General features: G+C 41.0%; 1 protein-coding gene across 3 annotated transcripts in view; it reads left to right on the top strand.

The window, feature by feature from the left end:
- The window catches only part of LOC140714129 (zinc finger protein 609-like), a 231,035-nt gene that overhangs the window by 106,965 nt on the left and 107,288 nt on the right, over positions 1–16,782 (top strand). For all 3 annotated transcript variants that reach the window (XM_073024928.1, XM_073024926.1, XM_073024927.1), the window contains exon 3: positions 13,144–13,366. In XM_073024928.1, the coding sequence (XP_072881029.1) occupies positions 13,144–13,366 (223 nt within the window). The remainder of the gene's footprint in view (positions 1–13,143; positions 13,367–16,782) is intronic.

Here is a 16,782-nt window from a genome sequence, read left to right as displayed (position 1 = left end):
ATCCGGTGCCTCAGATGTGGTTTCCTCTACATCGGTGAGATATGACATAAATTGGGGGACCACTTTGTTCAGCACTTCCAATCCATCCACCAAAAGCAGAATGTACTTGTGGTCAAACATTTAATTCCTATTTCCATTCCATTTTTGACATGTTGGTCCATGGCTGCTTCTTTTACCACAATGAGGTCACTCTCAGGATGGAGGAGTGATAAAAGCATCAACATCAGTTTCTCCTTCCAGTAATTCTTACCCCCCCGCCCCTCTCCCATCTTCTGTTCCCCACTCTGGCCTCTTACCTGTCTGTCATCTCCCTCTGGTGCCCCTCCTCCTTACCTTTCTCCCATGGTCCACTCTCCTGTCCTATCAGATTCTTCTTCTCCAACCTTTTACTATTCCCACTCACTTGACTTCAACCTATCACTTTCTAGCTTGTTCTCCTTCCCCTCCCTCTACCTTTTTTATTTCAATGTCTTTCCTCTTCCTTTCCAGTCCTGATGTGGGGTCTTGGCGTGAAACATCGACTGTTCATTCATTTCCACAGTTGTTGCCAGTGTGTTGAAGTGCATTAGTATATTTTCATGTTATGTTCAAAGTAAGTTTATTATCAAAGTACTTATATATCACCGTATACAACCCTGAGATTCATTTTCTTGTGGGGGTACTCAATAAATCCGTAATAGAATAATAACCGTAGTAGAATCAATGAAGGACCGCACCAACTTGGGCGTACATCCAGTGTGCAAAATAAGTAAGCAAAAAATATCGAGAAAATGAGATGAAGAGTCCTTGAAAGTGAGTCCATTGGTTGTGGGAACATTTCAAGGATGGGGCAAGCTGCGTGATGATATCCCCTTTGATTCAAGAGCCAGATGGTTGACTGTTCCTGAACCTGTTGGTGTGAGTCTTGAGGGTCCTGTGTCTTCTACCTGATGAATTTACAGTGAGAAGTGAGCATGGCCGGGTGGTGGGGGTCCCTGATGACAGATGCTGCTTTCCTATGACAATGTCTCATATTGATGTGCTCAATGTTAGGGAGGGCTTTACCCATGATGGACTGAGCTGTATTGACTATTTTTGTAGAATTTTCTATTCAAGAGCATTGGTGTTTCCATACCAGGCTGTGATGCAGTCAGTCAGTATACTCTCCACTACACATCTATCGAAGTTTGTCAAAGTTTTAGATGTCATGCTGAATCATTGTAAACTCCTAAGGAAGTAGAGGTGCTTCTGTGGTTTCTTTGTAATTGTATTTGTGTGCTGGCCCCAGGACAGTTCTTTGGAAATTATAAAATCAGGGAATTTAAAGTTGTTGACCCTCTCCACCTCTGATCTTCCATTGAGGACTGGCTCATAGACCTCTGGTTTCCTCCCCCTGAAGTCAATAGTCAGCTCCTTGGTCTTGCTGATAGTGAGTAAAATGTTGTAAGAGGTTGTTGTGGCACTACATAGCTAAATTGTCAATCTCCCTCCTACATACTTATTTGTCACCACCTTTTAATTTGATCTATGACAGTGAGGTTGCTGGCAAACTTAAATATTTATGTACTTTTTAAAATAATATATATAATGTTTGCAGTTTTAATAAATAATAAAATAATTTAAAAATTGTTGTGAGATTAGGCTTGGCTATCCCACCTTTATGTTGTTGGTGAAACTTGCATTTTATTGCAATTAAAATGCTCTATTGTTGAAGTATTGTATTTAGCATGAGTTCTGGGTATCAGCTCCAATTTTCTGCTTGTTCTCCTGAACTCTTGACTGCTTCAAAATTTATATCTCAGCCTTCAGTATATTCATTGTAATGGTTTAAGATTTCAAATGTCTTTTGTAAATTCAAATATGTTGATTATACTGGATCCCCATTATCCACATGCTTTGTCACATCCTCAAGATCTTCAAATTTGTCAAATACTATTTCTGTTTCATGGTGTGATTTGCCTGCAGGATTGTATTATTTTCATAAATGTGGTCCATATCCGTTGGGGCTGTGCAGGTCTGTCTCACCTATTAGTGTAACCACTGAATGTGTACATTTCAAGGCCTGGCTATGATTACTGTATTATACTATTTGTGCATATAAATCCAGTTTTGGACTGGGATTCAGCAAAGTAACCTTAATGTTTCGAGTTACACTTCCTGTAGCTACTAGGTTGGTTTGAGTGGTTTAACGCTAATCTGTAGCCTGGTATATTTGTATGTTTCTGAGGTAATTATTGAAAAATTGCCTAAGGATAAGTTGCTCAAAAGTGAGCTGCTCTTGCTTACAGAACCTGTATCTTTGTTGACATTTCATCACTTTTAGCATAACTTTTTAAGTGATTGTATTTTTTTTTAATCAGCAAGGTCAAAGGAATCAGAGTTGTTTTTCAGAAGTAACTTTGTGGATGACACCAAAATTGGTGGCATAGTGGACATTGAAGAAGACTATCTCAGATTGCAACAGGGAAAGTGGGCAAAGAAATAGAAGATGGAATTTAACCCTGATACTTGTGAAGTATTTTGGTAAACTAAACCAGGAGTCTTAGAAATAGAATATAGTACAGTACAGTACAGGAGCAGGTCCTCTGACCCACGATGTCTGTGCTAAACACAATGCCATACTGAAAAAAATTCTGTTCAGCTTGCACATGATCAATACCTCTCCATTTCCTGCATATTTATGTGTGTATCTAAAAGCCTCATAAACACCACTACTGTATCTGCTTCCACCGTTACTTCTGGCAGCCTCTTCTAGGCACCTACCCACTGTGTGTGTGTGTGTGTGTGTGTCTCTCTCTCTCTCTCTCTCTCTCTCCATCCAGAGAAGAAAACCAAGTTTTCTAGCCTCTCCTTTTAGCTCATACCCTCTAATCCAGGCAGCAACTTGTAAACCTCTTCTTTACCCCTTCCAAAGCCTGCATGTCCTTCCTGCAATGGTGTGACCACAATTACACATGATACTCCCAAGTGTGGCCTCACCAAAGATTTGTTTTGCTGCAACGTGACTTCTTACTCTTGCACCTGATCAGTGATGGTGAGCTTATCATATGCCTCCTTTCAGACCACAGTAAATGGTAAGGCCCTGGAGAGTGTTATAGAACAAAGAGACCTTGGGGGACAAGTACATGTTTCCCCGAAAGTGGTTACACAGGTAGACAAGACTTTGTATACAGGCAGTCCCTGGGTTACGAACGAGTTCCGTTCCTGAGACCGTCTTTAAGTCGGATTTGTACGTAAGTTTGAACAAGTACATCTGATATTATTTAGCGTCGGTTAGTCAAACGTTTGTCTTAGTATATATTTTATCTTTCTATGCATATAAAACATTGAAGAAACGTATGTATTCCAATAATTAAACCACTGCTTAGTAATAATTGTAGCTTTCATCGGGGCAGGGCCTTTCACATGCTCCATTATTCTCACTTTATCCTTTAAAATTGTTCGATCATTGACCAACTGTAGCCTAACGCTTTTCCAATGGCCGATGACGTTTCACCTCTTTCCAAATGCTTTATTATTTCCACTTTATTTTCAATCACGATCGCTTCCCGTCAATGGAACAGAAACACTGCGGGTGGCGGGTCCCAAGCTCCGCCGGGTCCTAAGGACCTCCGCACTGAATTCCCCAGGTCCTAAAGTCCACCGCACTGAGACAGGTTAAATGGGACAAGTGGGACTGTGCTGGGTTTGGGTATTTGATCCTCCTCAATATTCCGTGTGGGAATTTAAACTGGAGGTGGCAGTGTTTTTTACAAGGTCGAGTTGAGAGCTTGACATCAACCCGGCGTGCTCAGGAGCAGTCTGTCACTGGATCGAACTCGGGAACCTCTGTTCTGAAGCCCGGTGCTAATCTCACTGCGCCACCAGCCTACCGGAAAAGGCGGGGGGGGGGGGGGGGGGTCAGAGTGAATCTTGCTAAGAAAAATTTAAGCCAAATACAAAGTTACACACTCAACACAGTGTCAATGGCAGACGGCATGGTGATCCAACTTAAAATGGTGAACGGCGTTCTCCTTCCTCAGTTCGTAAGTGTGAGTTGTTCGAAGTTGGACATTCATAACTCGGGGACAACCTGTACTTGCCTTTATTGGTCAGAGTACTAAGTACAAAAGTTGGGATGTCAAGTTATAATTATGCAAGATATTGAGACCACACTTGGAACATTGTATGCTATTCTGTTCACTTAGCTATAGGAAGGATGACATTAAGCTAGAAAGGGTGCAGAAAAGATTCACAAGGATGTTACTGGGACTTGGAAATCTTGAGTTAGAAGGAGAGATAATAGGTTGGCGTTCCTTTTCCCCTAGAGTGAGGGATTCTGAGAGCTAACCTTTTAGAAGGTTATAAAATCATGGGAGGTATATTATAGATGAGGTGGAAGAGGGAAAGATTTAAAGGGGATCAGAAGGGCAACTTTTTTTTTAAAGAGGTGGGTACATGGAATAAATTGCCAAAGGAAGTGGTAGACATGGATACAATTACAAAGTTTAAAAGACCTTAAAAAGAGGTACCTGTATAGGAAAGTTTTAGAGCAGGAGTTCCCAACCTGGAGTCCACAGACCTCTTGCTTAATGCTATTGGTCCATGGCATAAAAAAGGTTGGGAACCTCTGCTTTAGAGGGATATGGGCTAAATAAGGTCATGTAATCATTGGGCAGAGATGTGCATTGTACTTTTTTGCACAACATTCATCAGGTGAATCCCATGTACGAAATTAAAACACTGTACTATAATGCCTCAAGCTCCAAAGTTCTTACATTGCAGATGCTTCATCTTGGTTCTGGATCATATTTCATGACATAAATCTGTGATTTTAAAAAAATAATCTGATTCTGAATTGCTCTTTCCTGGAAAGTCCTATTGTTTCTGGTGTACTGTCTTCAAAATTAGCTGTGGCCTGTCTACTCTTCAACTGCCTTAACTATATTTGTAAAAGAAAAGACGGTTGGGATTTTTGACTTGGCGTGAAAGTTGGTGAATACAGAACCTTGTCAAATGATTGTGTCAGCAAATTCAATAGAATTGGGGAATTATGTAGAACAAGTCATGACCATGGAGAGGATTTTTTTTAGAAAGTAGGACAGTGGGTGGCCAATGTATGTCTCTTCAGTTGATCACATTCCCTTTTTCTAAATTCAATTGAGATACGTGGTTGGAATAGGGATGGCAGGCAAAAGATCAGGGATTGGAATCGGATTTTTATTTTTGTGGCAGGTGAAAATTTCCTGAGAGCGTTAATCATCTTTGTTAATTTTTTGAATAAAGTTTTCACATCATCACATCACAGGCAAATGGGGGACCGAGTGAATCTCATTTTCTAGTTTATATTTGAGGTGTTTCCAGACAAAACATTTAGTAGTCTATAAACAAGAAAGTGCTATTATTGGTTATTTTAATAACTTAATGCACAACAAGGACTAAAATGAAAAGCAACAATCCAGACTGAGCTGGCAGTCAGAATGGTAATCAGCCTCTTGGGAACTTTAGATAGATAGATAGATAGATAGATAGATAGATACTTTATTCATCCCCATGGGGAAATTCAACATTTTTTCCAATGTCCCATACACTTGTTGTAGCAAAAACTCATTACATACAATACTTAACTCAGTAATAATATGATATGCATCTAAATCACTAACTCAAAAAGCATTAATAATAGCTTTAAAAAAAAGTTCTTAAGTCCTGGCAGTTGAATTGTAAAGCCTAATGGCATTGGGGAGTATTGACCTCTTCATCCTGTCTGAGGAGCATTGCATCGACAGTAACCTGTCGCTGAAACTGCTTCTCTGTCTCTGGATGGTGCTATGTAGAGGATGTTCAGGGTTTTCCATAATTGACCGTAGCCTACTCAGCGCCCTTCGCTCAGCTACCGATGTTAAACTCTCCAGTACTTTGCCCACGACAGAGCCCGCCTTCCTTATCAGCTTATTAAGACGTGAGGCGTCCTTCTTCTTAATGCTTCCTCCCCAACACGCCACCACAAAGAAGAGGGCGCTCTCAACAACTGACCTATAGAACATCTTCAGCATCTCACTGCAGACATTGAATGACGCCAACCTTCTAAGGAAGTACAGTCGACTCTGTGCCTTCCTGCACAAGGCATCTGTGTTGGCAGTCCAGTCTAGCTTCTCGTCCAACTGTACTCCCAGATACTTGTAGGTCTTAACCTGCTCCACACATTCTCCATTAATGATCACTGGCTCCATATGAGGCCTAGATCTCCTAAAGTCCACCACCATCTCCTTGGTCTTGGTGACATTGAGACGCAGGTAGTTTGAGTTGCACCATGTCACAAAGTCCTGTATCAGTTTCCTATACTCCTCCTCCTGTCCATTCCTGACACAACCCACTATGGCCGTGTCATCAGCGAACTTCTGCACATGGCAGGACTCCGAGTTATATTGGAAGTCAGATGTGTACAGGGTGAACAGGACCGGAGAGAGTACGGTTCCCTGTGGCGCTCCTGTGCTGCTGACCACTGTGTCAGACCTACAGTCTCCCAACCGCACATACTGAGGTCTATCTGTCAAGTAGTCCACTATCCAATCCACCATGTGAGAGTCTACTCCCATCTCCGTTAGTTTGTGCTTTAAGATCTTGGGCTGGATGGTGTTAAAGGCACTAGAGAAGTCAAGGAATGTAATCCTCACAGCACAACTGACCCCATCTAGGTGAGAGAGTGATTTGTGCAGCAAATACGTGATAGCATCCTCCACTCCCACCTTCTCCTTATACGCAAACTGAAGCGGATCCCTCTGTAGACAAAGTAATGAATTAGTGTTAAAGTGCTGGTAATGTAGGTCTGTAATATCTGTGCAAAGCCTCATGGACAACTCCAGTTCCTTGCTTGTTACTAAATCTAATGTATTTTTCTTTACATAAAAGACATTTGTTGCAGAATTACTCTGAACAGACTTGCTAACTTTCTTACTGTGTATAGCTTCTCACAATTTATATGAAAGTTAAGATTCCATTGCAACTTCTCTGCTTCTGAATGCTGTCTGTTCTCTACACTCGTTGCTCTCTACAGCTGGTATAAGACAAGTTTATTTCTTTAAAATTGTGGCCATGATGTCTTCTATACACCTTGTTTGTTTGATTTCTTCCCTCATCCTGTATTATTCCCATTGGCTTTCTCTGCATCATTAAAAAGGATGGATTTTCTTGGAAGTAAATTCTGAAGTAGAATGCATTTTGTGTGTCACTACGTACAGTATGATGTATTGACTTTGAGCATTTACTGATACCAGTGCTGTGGATACTTTATTGGTTTTGTGTTCATCTATATTTCCTTGCAATTTTTTATTTTATTCACAGATACAGTGCAGAACAAGCCCTTCTGGTTCAATGAGCCTTACAGCAACCTACCTATTTAACACTAGCCTAATCACAGGACAATTTCCAATGACCAATTAACTTACTAACCAGTATGCCTTTGGACTGTGGGAGGAAGCTAGTACACCAAGAGGAAACCTTCATGTTCACGGAAAGAATGTACCAACTTTCATACAGAGTCGCGAGAATTGAACTGCAAGTTTCAACACTCCAAGTTGTAATAGTGTTGCACTAGCCACTATGTAAGCACCGATGTCTGGTTGGTGCCTCAAATTGAAATACTATTAAACTATTTCTTACTCTACACACTGCCTGACCAAGTATTTTCTGTTACCATTGTTCTAAATTTCAGTACATTTTGTAGTTTTCTTTGTGGTTGATTGGTTCTGCTATTTCTCTTCAAGCAGAAGGTTCACAATGTTCTCGATGGCTTGAGCAGGCACCTGCAGTGTATTTTTTTAAAAGTACTTATAAAAGCAGTTCTTGATGTTCTTGACCTTGAAGCAAATGCCACAGTCAGGGTGCACCTAATTTAACATGGAGGTGTAAATAAAATAATTCTTCTTCCATTGTGATTTGTTTCTCTTACTGCCCTTTTCCAGTGTTAATCACATTCTAGCACACAGCTTTCTTCTGTGCATTTTCAAAATCTATTTACTGACATGGATCCTGCTCACCCGAATTACCTTTGCACATCTCATCCAAGTTCATGGTTGATTCTGGATGGTGATATTTGAAGTCTCAGGTGATTGTTCGCCATCATTATATCTGAGTGTGATGTCACTTTACGTGGGACACGATTAGATTGCAGTCAGAAATGGAAACTTATTTTTTCCTCAGGAAAAAATAAACACTTACATTAATCAGAGTTAAGATCTGTAAATTTTATGAAACATAATTTGTTTTTAAATTTTGTAGAAAATAGGCATCTTTACCAGGAGGCACTTTTTTTTTTAAAGAACTTTTTAGAATGGGTGTATCAGAGCCTGAACAGGGCCTTCCCTTTCAATCCAGCATGTCCCAAGGGGCAGTCAAGACTGTAACAAATCCAAATTGCATTCAGAGGTTGTGTGGGCAACTGGGTGATTGCATATGTGCACAAAACGCATGGAGTGCAAGATCTCCCTAGCTCAGCACCAGCTGTAGACACTGTACAAGTATTTTATTTTGAAAACGATAAACTGTTTTACAGTGACACACCTGCTCTGTCACAGTGAGTTCAGTTGCCTGTGCTAATTAATTCAGCATGTCCTAAATATTAAAAATGCTATCCAGATGCCTCAACCTCAGTCAAAAGTGGGTGATCAAGTTGATTCCCAAGTATTAATGAGCTGACCTCAATCTGAGAGAAGACTGGCAAAGACGGCCTCAGTTATGTGTTGCATTTTACAAGCACATAGTTGGACATAATCTGTCTCCTTTAGCGTAGTCAGTTAGATGATTTTCTTTGGACTATTCCCAGTGAGAAGCTAAAGGGAATGAACAATTGCTTTCGTTTCAAGATGTGATACTTTTTACAACCTGAATCTTTATTAGTTTTACTTTGTGAAATTTTATATCCATGAAGGTGAGTGGGTGTCAGATTAAATAGGATTAAATCTTTCTATTTCAAGTATCCAGGGTTGGCATGAGTGCAGACAAAGAGAAGAGACTTGTGTTAATATATTACCCTTCATTTTCCTCTTGAGAATGTCTCAAAGTGCTTTTCAGTCAATAAGGTACTTTGAAAGTGTGACCCCTGTTGTAATGTAAGGACTGTTGTAGATAGTATGTGCAAAGCAAGCATCTATGAAGAGCAAACTGATAACTGAAAAATATACTTTAATGATGTTGAATGAGTGAATAAATGCTGTTAGGAAATTGGAGGCAATTTATTTAAATCAATGCCAATGGATGTTTAGAGTTGACAGGGTCTCAGCTTAAAGACTCCTTCAGAAGACATTGTAACATTCCCTCAGTACTGCACAGAAGTTGTATTTGTTAGGATTTATATTTGTCCCTCTGGAGTCAAAATCTGAGGGACAGGTACAAGTCCTAACAAGATTTATATACAAGGTAGATATCAAACTCTAACCCCTCATCCCACTGTTACCATCTGCCCACCATCCCTCCCTTATTTGGTTTCACACTTCACCTATCTTTCCAATCAGATTCCAAAATACACAGCCCTTTATTGCCTCCACTCGAGGATAAAATTGGGCATTGAGTATATAAGTTGGGATCTCATAGTACAGTTGTACAGGGTGCTCATGAAGCTGCACCTGGAGTAATGTGCTCAGTTTTGGTACCTCTGTTATAGCAAGTATGCTATTGAATTGGAAAGAATTCAGAAAAGATTTACAAGGATGCTGCCAGGACGTGAGGGACTGTGTAATCAGAAGAGGTTGGACAGGCTAGGGCTTTTTCTTTAGAGTGTTGGAGATTGAGGGGTGATCTTATAGAAGTGTATAAAAGCATGAGGGTCATAGATAGGGTGAATGACCTCAGTCTTTTTTCCCAGATTGAGTTACCAAGAACAAGTGTATAGATTTAGGGTGAAAAAGGAATGATTTAAGGAACTTGGTTGTAGACAGGTCATATTCTGCTTGGAGGTTGGTCACTAGTGGTGTGGCTCAGGGATCTGTTTTGGGACCCCTACTCTTTGTGATTTTTATAAGGAGGCATGGGATCCAAGGGGACCTTGCTTTGTGGATCGAGAATTGGCTTGTCCACAGAATGCAAAGAGTGGTTGTAGATGGGTCATATTCTGCATATCAGGTCAGTGACCAGGGCTGTGCTTCAGGGATCTGTTCTGGGACCCCTTCTCTTTGTGATTTTATAAATGACCTGGATGAGGAAGTGGAGGGATGGGTTAGGAAATTTGCTGATGACACAAAGGTTGTGTTGTGGATAGTGTAGAGGGCTGTCAGAGGTTACGACAGGACATTGATAGAATGCAAAACTGGGCTGAGAAGTGACAGATGGCATTCAACCCAGATAAGTGTGAGGTGGTTCATCTTGGTAGGTCAAATATGATGGCAGAATATAGTATTAATGGTATGACTCTTGGCAGTGTGGAGGATCAGAAGGATCTTGAGGTCCGAGTCCACTCAAAGATGCTGCACAGGTTGACTCTGTGGTTAAGAAAGCATATGGTGCATTGGCCTTCACTTAGGAGCTGAGAGGTAATGTTGCAGCTATATAGGACCCCGGTCAGACCCCACTTGGAGTGCTGTGCTCAGTTCTGGTTGCCTCGCTATAGGAAGAACATGGAAACCATAGAAAGGGTGCAGAGGAGATTTACAAGGATGTTGCCTGGATTGGGGAGCATGCCTAATGAGAATAAGTTGAGTGAACTTGGTGTTTTTTCCTTGGGGTGATGGAAGATGAGAGGTGACCTGATAGAGGTGTTTAAGATGATGAGAGGCATTGATGGTGTGGATAGTCAGAGGCACGAGAGAGCATAGCTTTAAGGTGCTTGGGTATAGGTACAGAGGAGATGTCAGGGGTAAGTTTTTTTATGCAGAGAGTGGTGAGTGCATGGAATGGGCTGCTGGCGATGGTGGTGGAGGCAGATACGATAGGGCCTTTTAGGAGATTCCTGGACAGGTACGTGGAGCTCAGTAAAATAGAGGGCTATGGGTAACCCTAGGTAATTTCTAGGGTATGGACATGTTTGTGGGCTGAAGGGCCTGTATTGTGCTGTAGGGTTTTCTATGTTTCTAACTTGAGGGGTGACACTTTTTTTTTTCAAATGGTGGTATCTATATGGAATGAGCTACCAGACAAAGTTGAGGTGGGTATAATAACAACTTTTAAAATAATTTTTAAAAGGTTTAAATCATTATGGAGCAAATGCTGCCAAATGGGATTAGCTTGGATGGGGCATCTTGGTTAGCATGGACCTGTTGGGCTGAATGGAGTGTTTTCATTCTGTGTGATTTTGTGACTAATCACCTCGCTGTTGCCACCCCCACCCTTCCCTTCCCCACATGATTGCCTCTGCCTATCAACCTTTCCTCACACAGATCCACCTATCACTAGCCAGTTCTTGCTCCAGCTCTCCTGCTTACCTCTTTATACTAGCTATTTCTCCTCTACTCTTTCAGTCCAGACCCAAAACCTCAAATCTTTGTTTCCCTCCATAGATGCTGCCTGACATGTTGAGTTCCTCCAGCAGCTTTTTTTGTGGCTTTCTACCCCATCTTAGAATGGGTGAAATTGCACATATTTAGTACTCTGACCACAAATTTGGACACAGGCTGACTTTTAAACAGAGCTCCTGATTGACTTCAGTCTTGACATTCATTGATATAAAATGTTGAGAGGGATTTGCTTGAAGGAAGAGGGAAGTGATTCATTGTAATCAAACCATCTAATGAACTGGCAGACATTTTGTAGAACTAGATGAAACATAAAGAACAGAAATGCATCATTTAACCTTAGTTTTAGCTGCTCAGTCTTCTACATGAATCGTTGCCTTCTCCTTACCCAACCAAACATGTCCTTCTCATTGCCTGTCATTTGAACAAGATTTGTAAGTAACTCTAGCTTCTGACTGCCTGAAGTCGGAATGCAGTGTTCTTTTGCATTGCAAGCCTAGTACTTTACAGATTTGACACATTTGCTCTGATTGCTATTGAATTCAAAGATGAGCACTTTCCTTTCCTACCATCTGAGGGCAGCCCCAGGGGGTGGCATTCCTAGAAAATGATAATTTTTCTATAATGCTAAGTTGCATCATCTGTGCATGCATCAAGAAATGTGAGTTGAATAAGTTGTGCACATTTATCTTTTTTTAAACATATGGTCTGTGAGAGTGAACTTTATTTCTTCCCTCAGATTTTTGATTCATGATTTGCAAATTATGTGAGGGTACATCTCCCATTATTTACAATACCCAAATGGCTGTAACAAAGTATGAATGATAATAGTTTCATGAGTAGAACTAATTATTTTTGGAGCAGAGATTGTTATTTAGAGTTGTTCAAAACCATGAGTGGTTTTGTTAGAGTACAAGATATTTATAGTTGAAGACAATTTGATAGCCAGAGAACTTGGATTGAAGGTGATTGACAAAGGATCAGTGTAACTGATCAGTGGTGCATCATCTGAATAACTGGAAGCAGATTAAAATGGGAATGGGTTTGAGTACTGGCAGGGAGGAAAATGACAAGCTAAGAATGAAGAACAGGAGAGTGGGATTAATTAGTTGGCACAGACTTGGGAGAGGCACTAAGGGCTGAAAGGCTTCCGTCATTGCCATATTGTTGTCTGATCCTGTGGTCTGGTAATCCAGTGCTGCTGAAGGTCTGTAATTGGGGTGCTTCCATATGAGTTAACTGCAGTCCTGCCACTAATTCCTATGCATCCAAGGAACCAACTTCTTTCGCTTTTTGTTGGATTCTTCTCATCAGTGTTTAGGAGCTGAATTCTCAATTCCCAAAGATTAGGAGATTCCTGGGTTTGTTCTATGAATCCTTGAAGTAAGCAACTGAGGATAGAATAGAGCAGCCTTCAAATGTCCTCTCCCATAGTGATTAGTAGTGATTAATGAAGCTTTCCCATTAGGAAACCAAATATGAAACTAATGTTTATCCAGGTTAGAATTCGATATTCTGTCTTTGTGTGTGTGTCTGTGTCTGTCTGCCTGCCCTAGGTTCTTCTCTTCCTCCCACTCTGGAGCTGTGATTCAATGACAGGTTTTTGATAGTTATTTCTTAGCTGGCAGCTCTTGGCATAAAGGAAAGTTATTTTATTTGCAGCTGTTGAAGCTTTGGAATTTAAGGTTCCAAATTTAATGGAATTGAAAGCTTTAAATCATGTTGCTCTTTCCTTCTCTTACAGATGGACTCTCCTGCCTCCACACCAGCCCCTCCACCCCTTCATCTCCTACCACCCGTGAACAGTGGGGTAGCCTCTCCTGTGGAGCAGATCATGGTCCGCACACGCTCAATTGCAGTCAATACCTGTGATGTCGGACTCGCGACTGAGCCTGAGTGCTTAGGACCTTGTGAGCCAGGGACAAGTGTCAATCTTGAAGGGATTGTTTGGCAGGAAACAGAAGACGGTAAGAAAATAGTATGCATTAGCTTTTTTGGCATATTGGTTTATTGAAGGCATCTGCAGTGTCTGATCTATGGGGTGTGGAGGGAATCCATCAATGTCTGCTGCATATTTTTGGCACTTTGTGGAAGGAAAATGTTTCCAACACATTCATCTTCTCAGAGGCCAGGCATCCCAACATTTTTCAGGAAAAGAAAATATTGAAGGATCTGCACACGTGCAGGATGAAAAATAGCCACATCCCAAAGGCTATATTGTGTGGGAAGGTAGCCCAAGCTAAAAGACCACTAGAACTCCTGATGCTTTGCTTTAAGGATGTTAGTGACGAGGATATGAAAGCTTTCAATACTCCTAAGACTAGCAGTAGACTGCTAATAAGAGAAGTGAAAGGTAACACAGGCTATGGATAAGAATGTGACACCTATGATGTTTGGTTGCAGCAGTTCCACACTAAATAGCATAATAAACAAGCCACAGAACAATAGATTGCTCAATACCATTAACTAATGTTAACGCTTTCAGTTGTGGTACATGTGGCAGGCGCTGTCTTTCAAGAATCAGTATATTTCGTTATCTTGGGTGTGATATGGCTTTGCTGGAGTTTTGATAGCTGCCAATCTGTCGTCCTCTATATGTGGAAGGATGCCAATTAATGTCAGTTAATCTGTGGCTTGAGCAGAGTTTAAATCTTGTTTCTTAGCTGCTAAAAACTTACTAATGAAGATAAAAATTAGAATCTATTTCAGTTGCACTTAAACAATGGATTAATGTAATATTTTTAACAACTTTTAATGAAGTGAGTTGAATATTTAGGGTCCAGACTCTTCATCAGGACCTGATGCAGGATCCCACTGACACCTCTGTCTTCACAATTCCGCTTAGCCTGCTGAGTTTCTACAGTAGTTTTTTTTGTGTGAAAGGTTAGAACATACACAGTCTCTTGTCACCATATGACAAAGGAAGATTGGAGTTTGCTGATCTGAGCTCAGAAACTGTGAGCAAATGGATCTTGCATAACCTTTCCCATGTTTGCTTGTATAAAGTGTGAATTTTGAAGAGAACACTCCCTCTCTTCCTGTCAGTATAGCAGCAAGGTGCAGTCTCCATTGAGATTGTACTTGTTTTTTTAAGTTCTTAGGGACGGCTTTGGTGACAGGGGAGTTAGGCATCAGATTAGCGTTCGAGCACAAGGACATGGAGAAGTTAGAAGACAGATCAAGGATTTTGGGATAGGAATGTGGAGGAGTTAGAGGTTAGATATTGGGAGTCTAGGCCTCTGCTCGGTGCTCGAAGGCCAGAGACATGGATGTGTGATGAAGGGCATCCGTAGATGGGCTGGCAAGCATTTTGGCTAAGGATGAGAGTTGATGGCCCACCAGATCAGCAAGTTCCCCTCAGTTCAGTGAGTCCCAGAACTGGATGGCTTTACAAGCAGGTGGCATGAGGGCTAGTGACCCCCTTAGGTATGTGAGTTGGCAAATCTGGATTCAACGCCCCATCATCAGCTAGTCCTATGAAATATTGAAGCCTGCAGGTCAATCAGAAGGCTAGAAGACAAACACCAATGGCTGAAGCACTGGGTCTCTGATTCTGAAGTCCCCTGGGGAAGTTGGCTGTCTGGGAGGCCTGTCCCAGGATTGTAGGACTGTCTGTGTGGGTGGGTGGGAGAGAGGAAAGGGGTTTGTTTTGCAGTTGGTTTGTTGTTGTTTGATGTATTCTGTGTGGTTCTGCGGAACATTATGGGCAAGCCATATTGGTGCCGGAATGTTCGGTGACGCTTGCGGACTGCCCTCAGCACTTCCTTGGGTCATGTTGCTCGTTAATGCAAATGACAAATCCACACTTTACTATATGCTTCAATGTACATGTGATAAATACATTAATCTGGAATCTGAATCCCTCTGAGCTGTGGTTTCAGCAGAATGCTCCCATAAGAATTTGTTACTGTGGCAGCTACAGTGTTAGAGACTGTAAGAAGCCCTAACCTGAGCAGTGATACGCTTTTATTGTAATGTTTGTATACTTATTTCTACAACCCTATGTTAGTTTACTTATTTTAGTTATGTATATTGTCGTTAAAAGTCCAAGATGCAATTTGAGGGGAACTGGTGTGAAGAACTTTAGGCAAGTTAATAGCATTAGGATTATGAATGATAAAAATGGACACAGCTCTGGTTTCTTTCAGTTGTCACTGTCTTGGACCTACATAACTTTACATCGAACCACGACCCTTCTATTAAGATAGATAGTCTAGCTAGATAATTGAATGAATATAAAACATGGGGTGACTAGGAAATAGTATTAAGTGCAGATATCTTCCTCTGAAACATAAGAGTGCAGAAGAAATGTATCAAAACACTGTAATATCAGGGCTGAGAAACTACCTTATGCAGGGAGGTGAAGGGTGAGATTGTTTTCTTCAGAGCAGCGAATGTTAACAAAAGGTTTCATATGGTGATTGATGTTGATAGAGTTAGTAGTGTTCAATATTGATTGTTTTTCCCTGTACTGTTCAAAGTACGAATGTGATAAAATGATCTGGGCTGATGGCATGTAAAAATTTTCATAGTATCTTGGCATGCGTGACAAAAATAAAACAATTAAGTAAATAATTTTCTCAAATAAGGACAGTCTGTTTCTACTTGTGGTCCTTGGTTTAAGTTTACTGGCAAACATATCAGTGAAAGAATGGCATACCTGTTCATTGTGCCAAGTTATGTTCTGGAAAGCCATGCCTGAGCAGACTGGTGGAAGGGGATTCAAGAATAACTTCCCTAAAACCCAGCTAAGTAAAACTGAAATATTTGCAGACTTGTGGAAAAAATGTAGGGGGAATGCTAACTAGGTTGGAAAAGCCTCTACAGGCATGATGGTTTGAATTCTCATTCTGCACTGATGGCTTCTGTGAGCAGACTGCTCCCCACTTTGGAGCAGGTGGATACCAAACTTGACTTATTTTATATGAGGCACTTCAGGGATCTAATGAATGTTTGGAGGGGTCAGGGTCTGTCACTGAACAGGAGTGCGGCATTCTCTTGCAAGTAAATAGATGCAGAAGATGGAGCGAGCATTGTATTTCGTGCTTTTGCTGTTTTTTGGCCAGTACTTGACGTTGGTGCTACTGTAATGGGTTGTTTCTCTTTGAGACTGAGTAAGAATCAGTGGAGTTTCAGGAGGGAGCCAATGGAGATTAATGAGTGGGCTGAACTAGATCTGTGTTTTGGTTTTCATAATGATAATTTACATTTGTTTGCAGTGTTTGGAATGTAGTTCCCTCACGAGTTGGGCTGCTCAGATTCAGGCTTGTTCCACGATTTCCTTAAAAAATGTCCTTAAATGGTAATAGGCTTCAGACAGACTCTTGATTCAGTGGCAAATAGAAGCTTTGAACCACACACATTTTACAGAAGACAATGACCA

Source organism: Hemitrygon akajei, chromosome 21 (assembly GCF_048418815.1).
Source record: "Hemitrygon akajei chromosome 21, sHemAka1.3, whole genome shotgun sequence".
NCBI lineage: Eukaryota > Metazoa > Chordata > Chondrichthyes > Myliobatiformes > Dasyatidae > Hemitrygon > Hemitrygon akajei.
The sequence above is the reverse complement of the archived record's forward strand: the minus strand, read 5'-3'. Positions and strand labels throughout refer to the sequence as shown.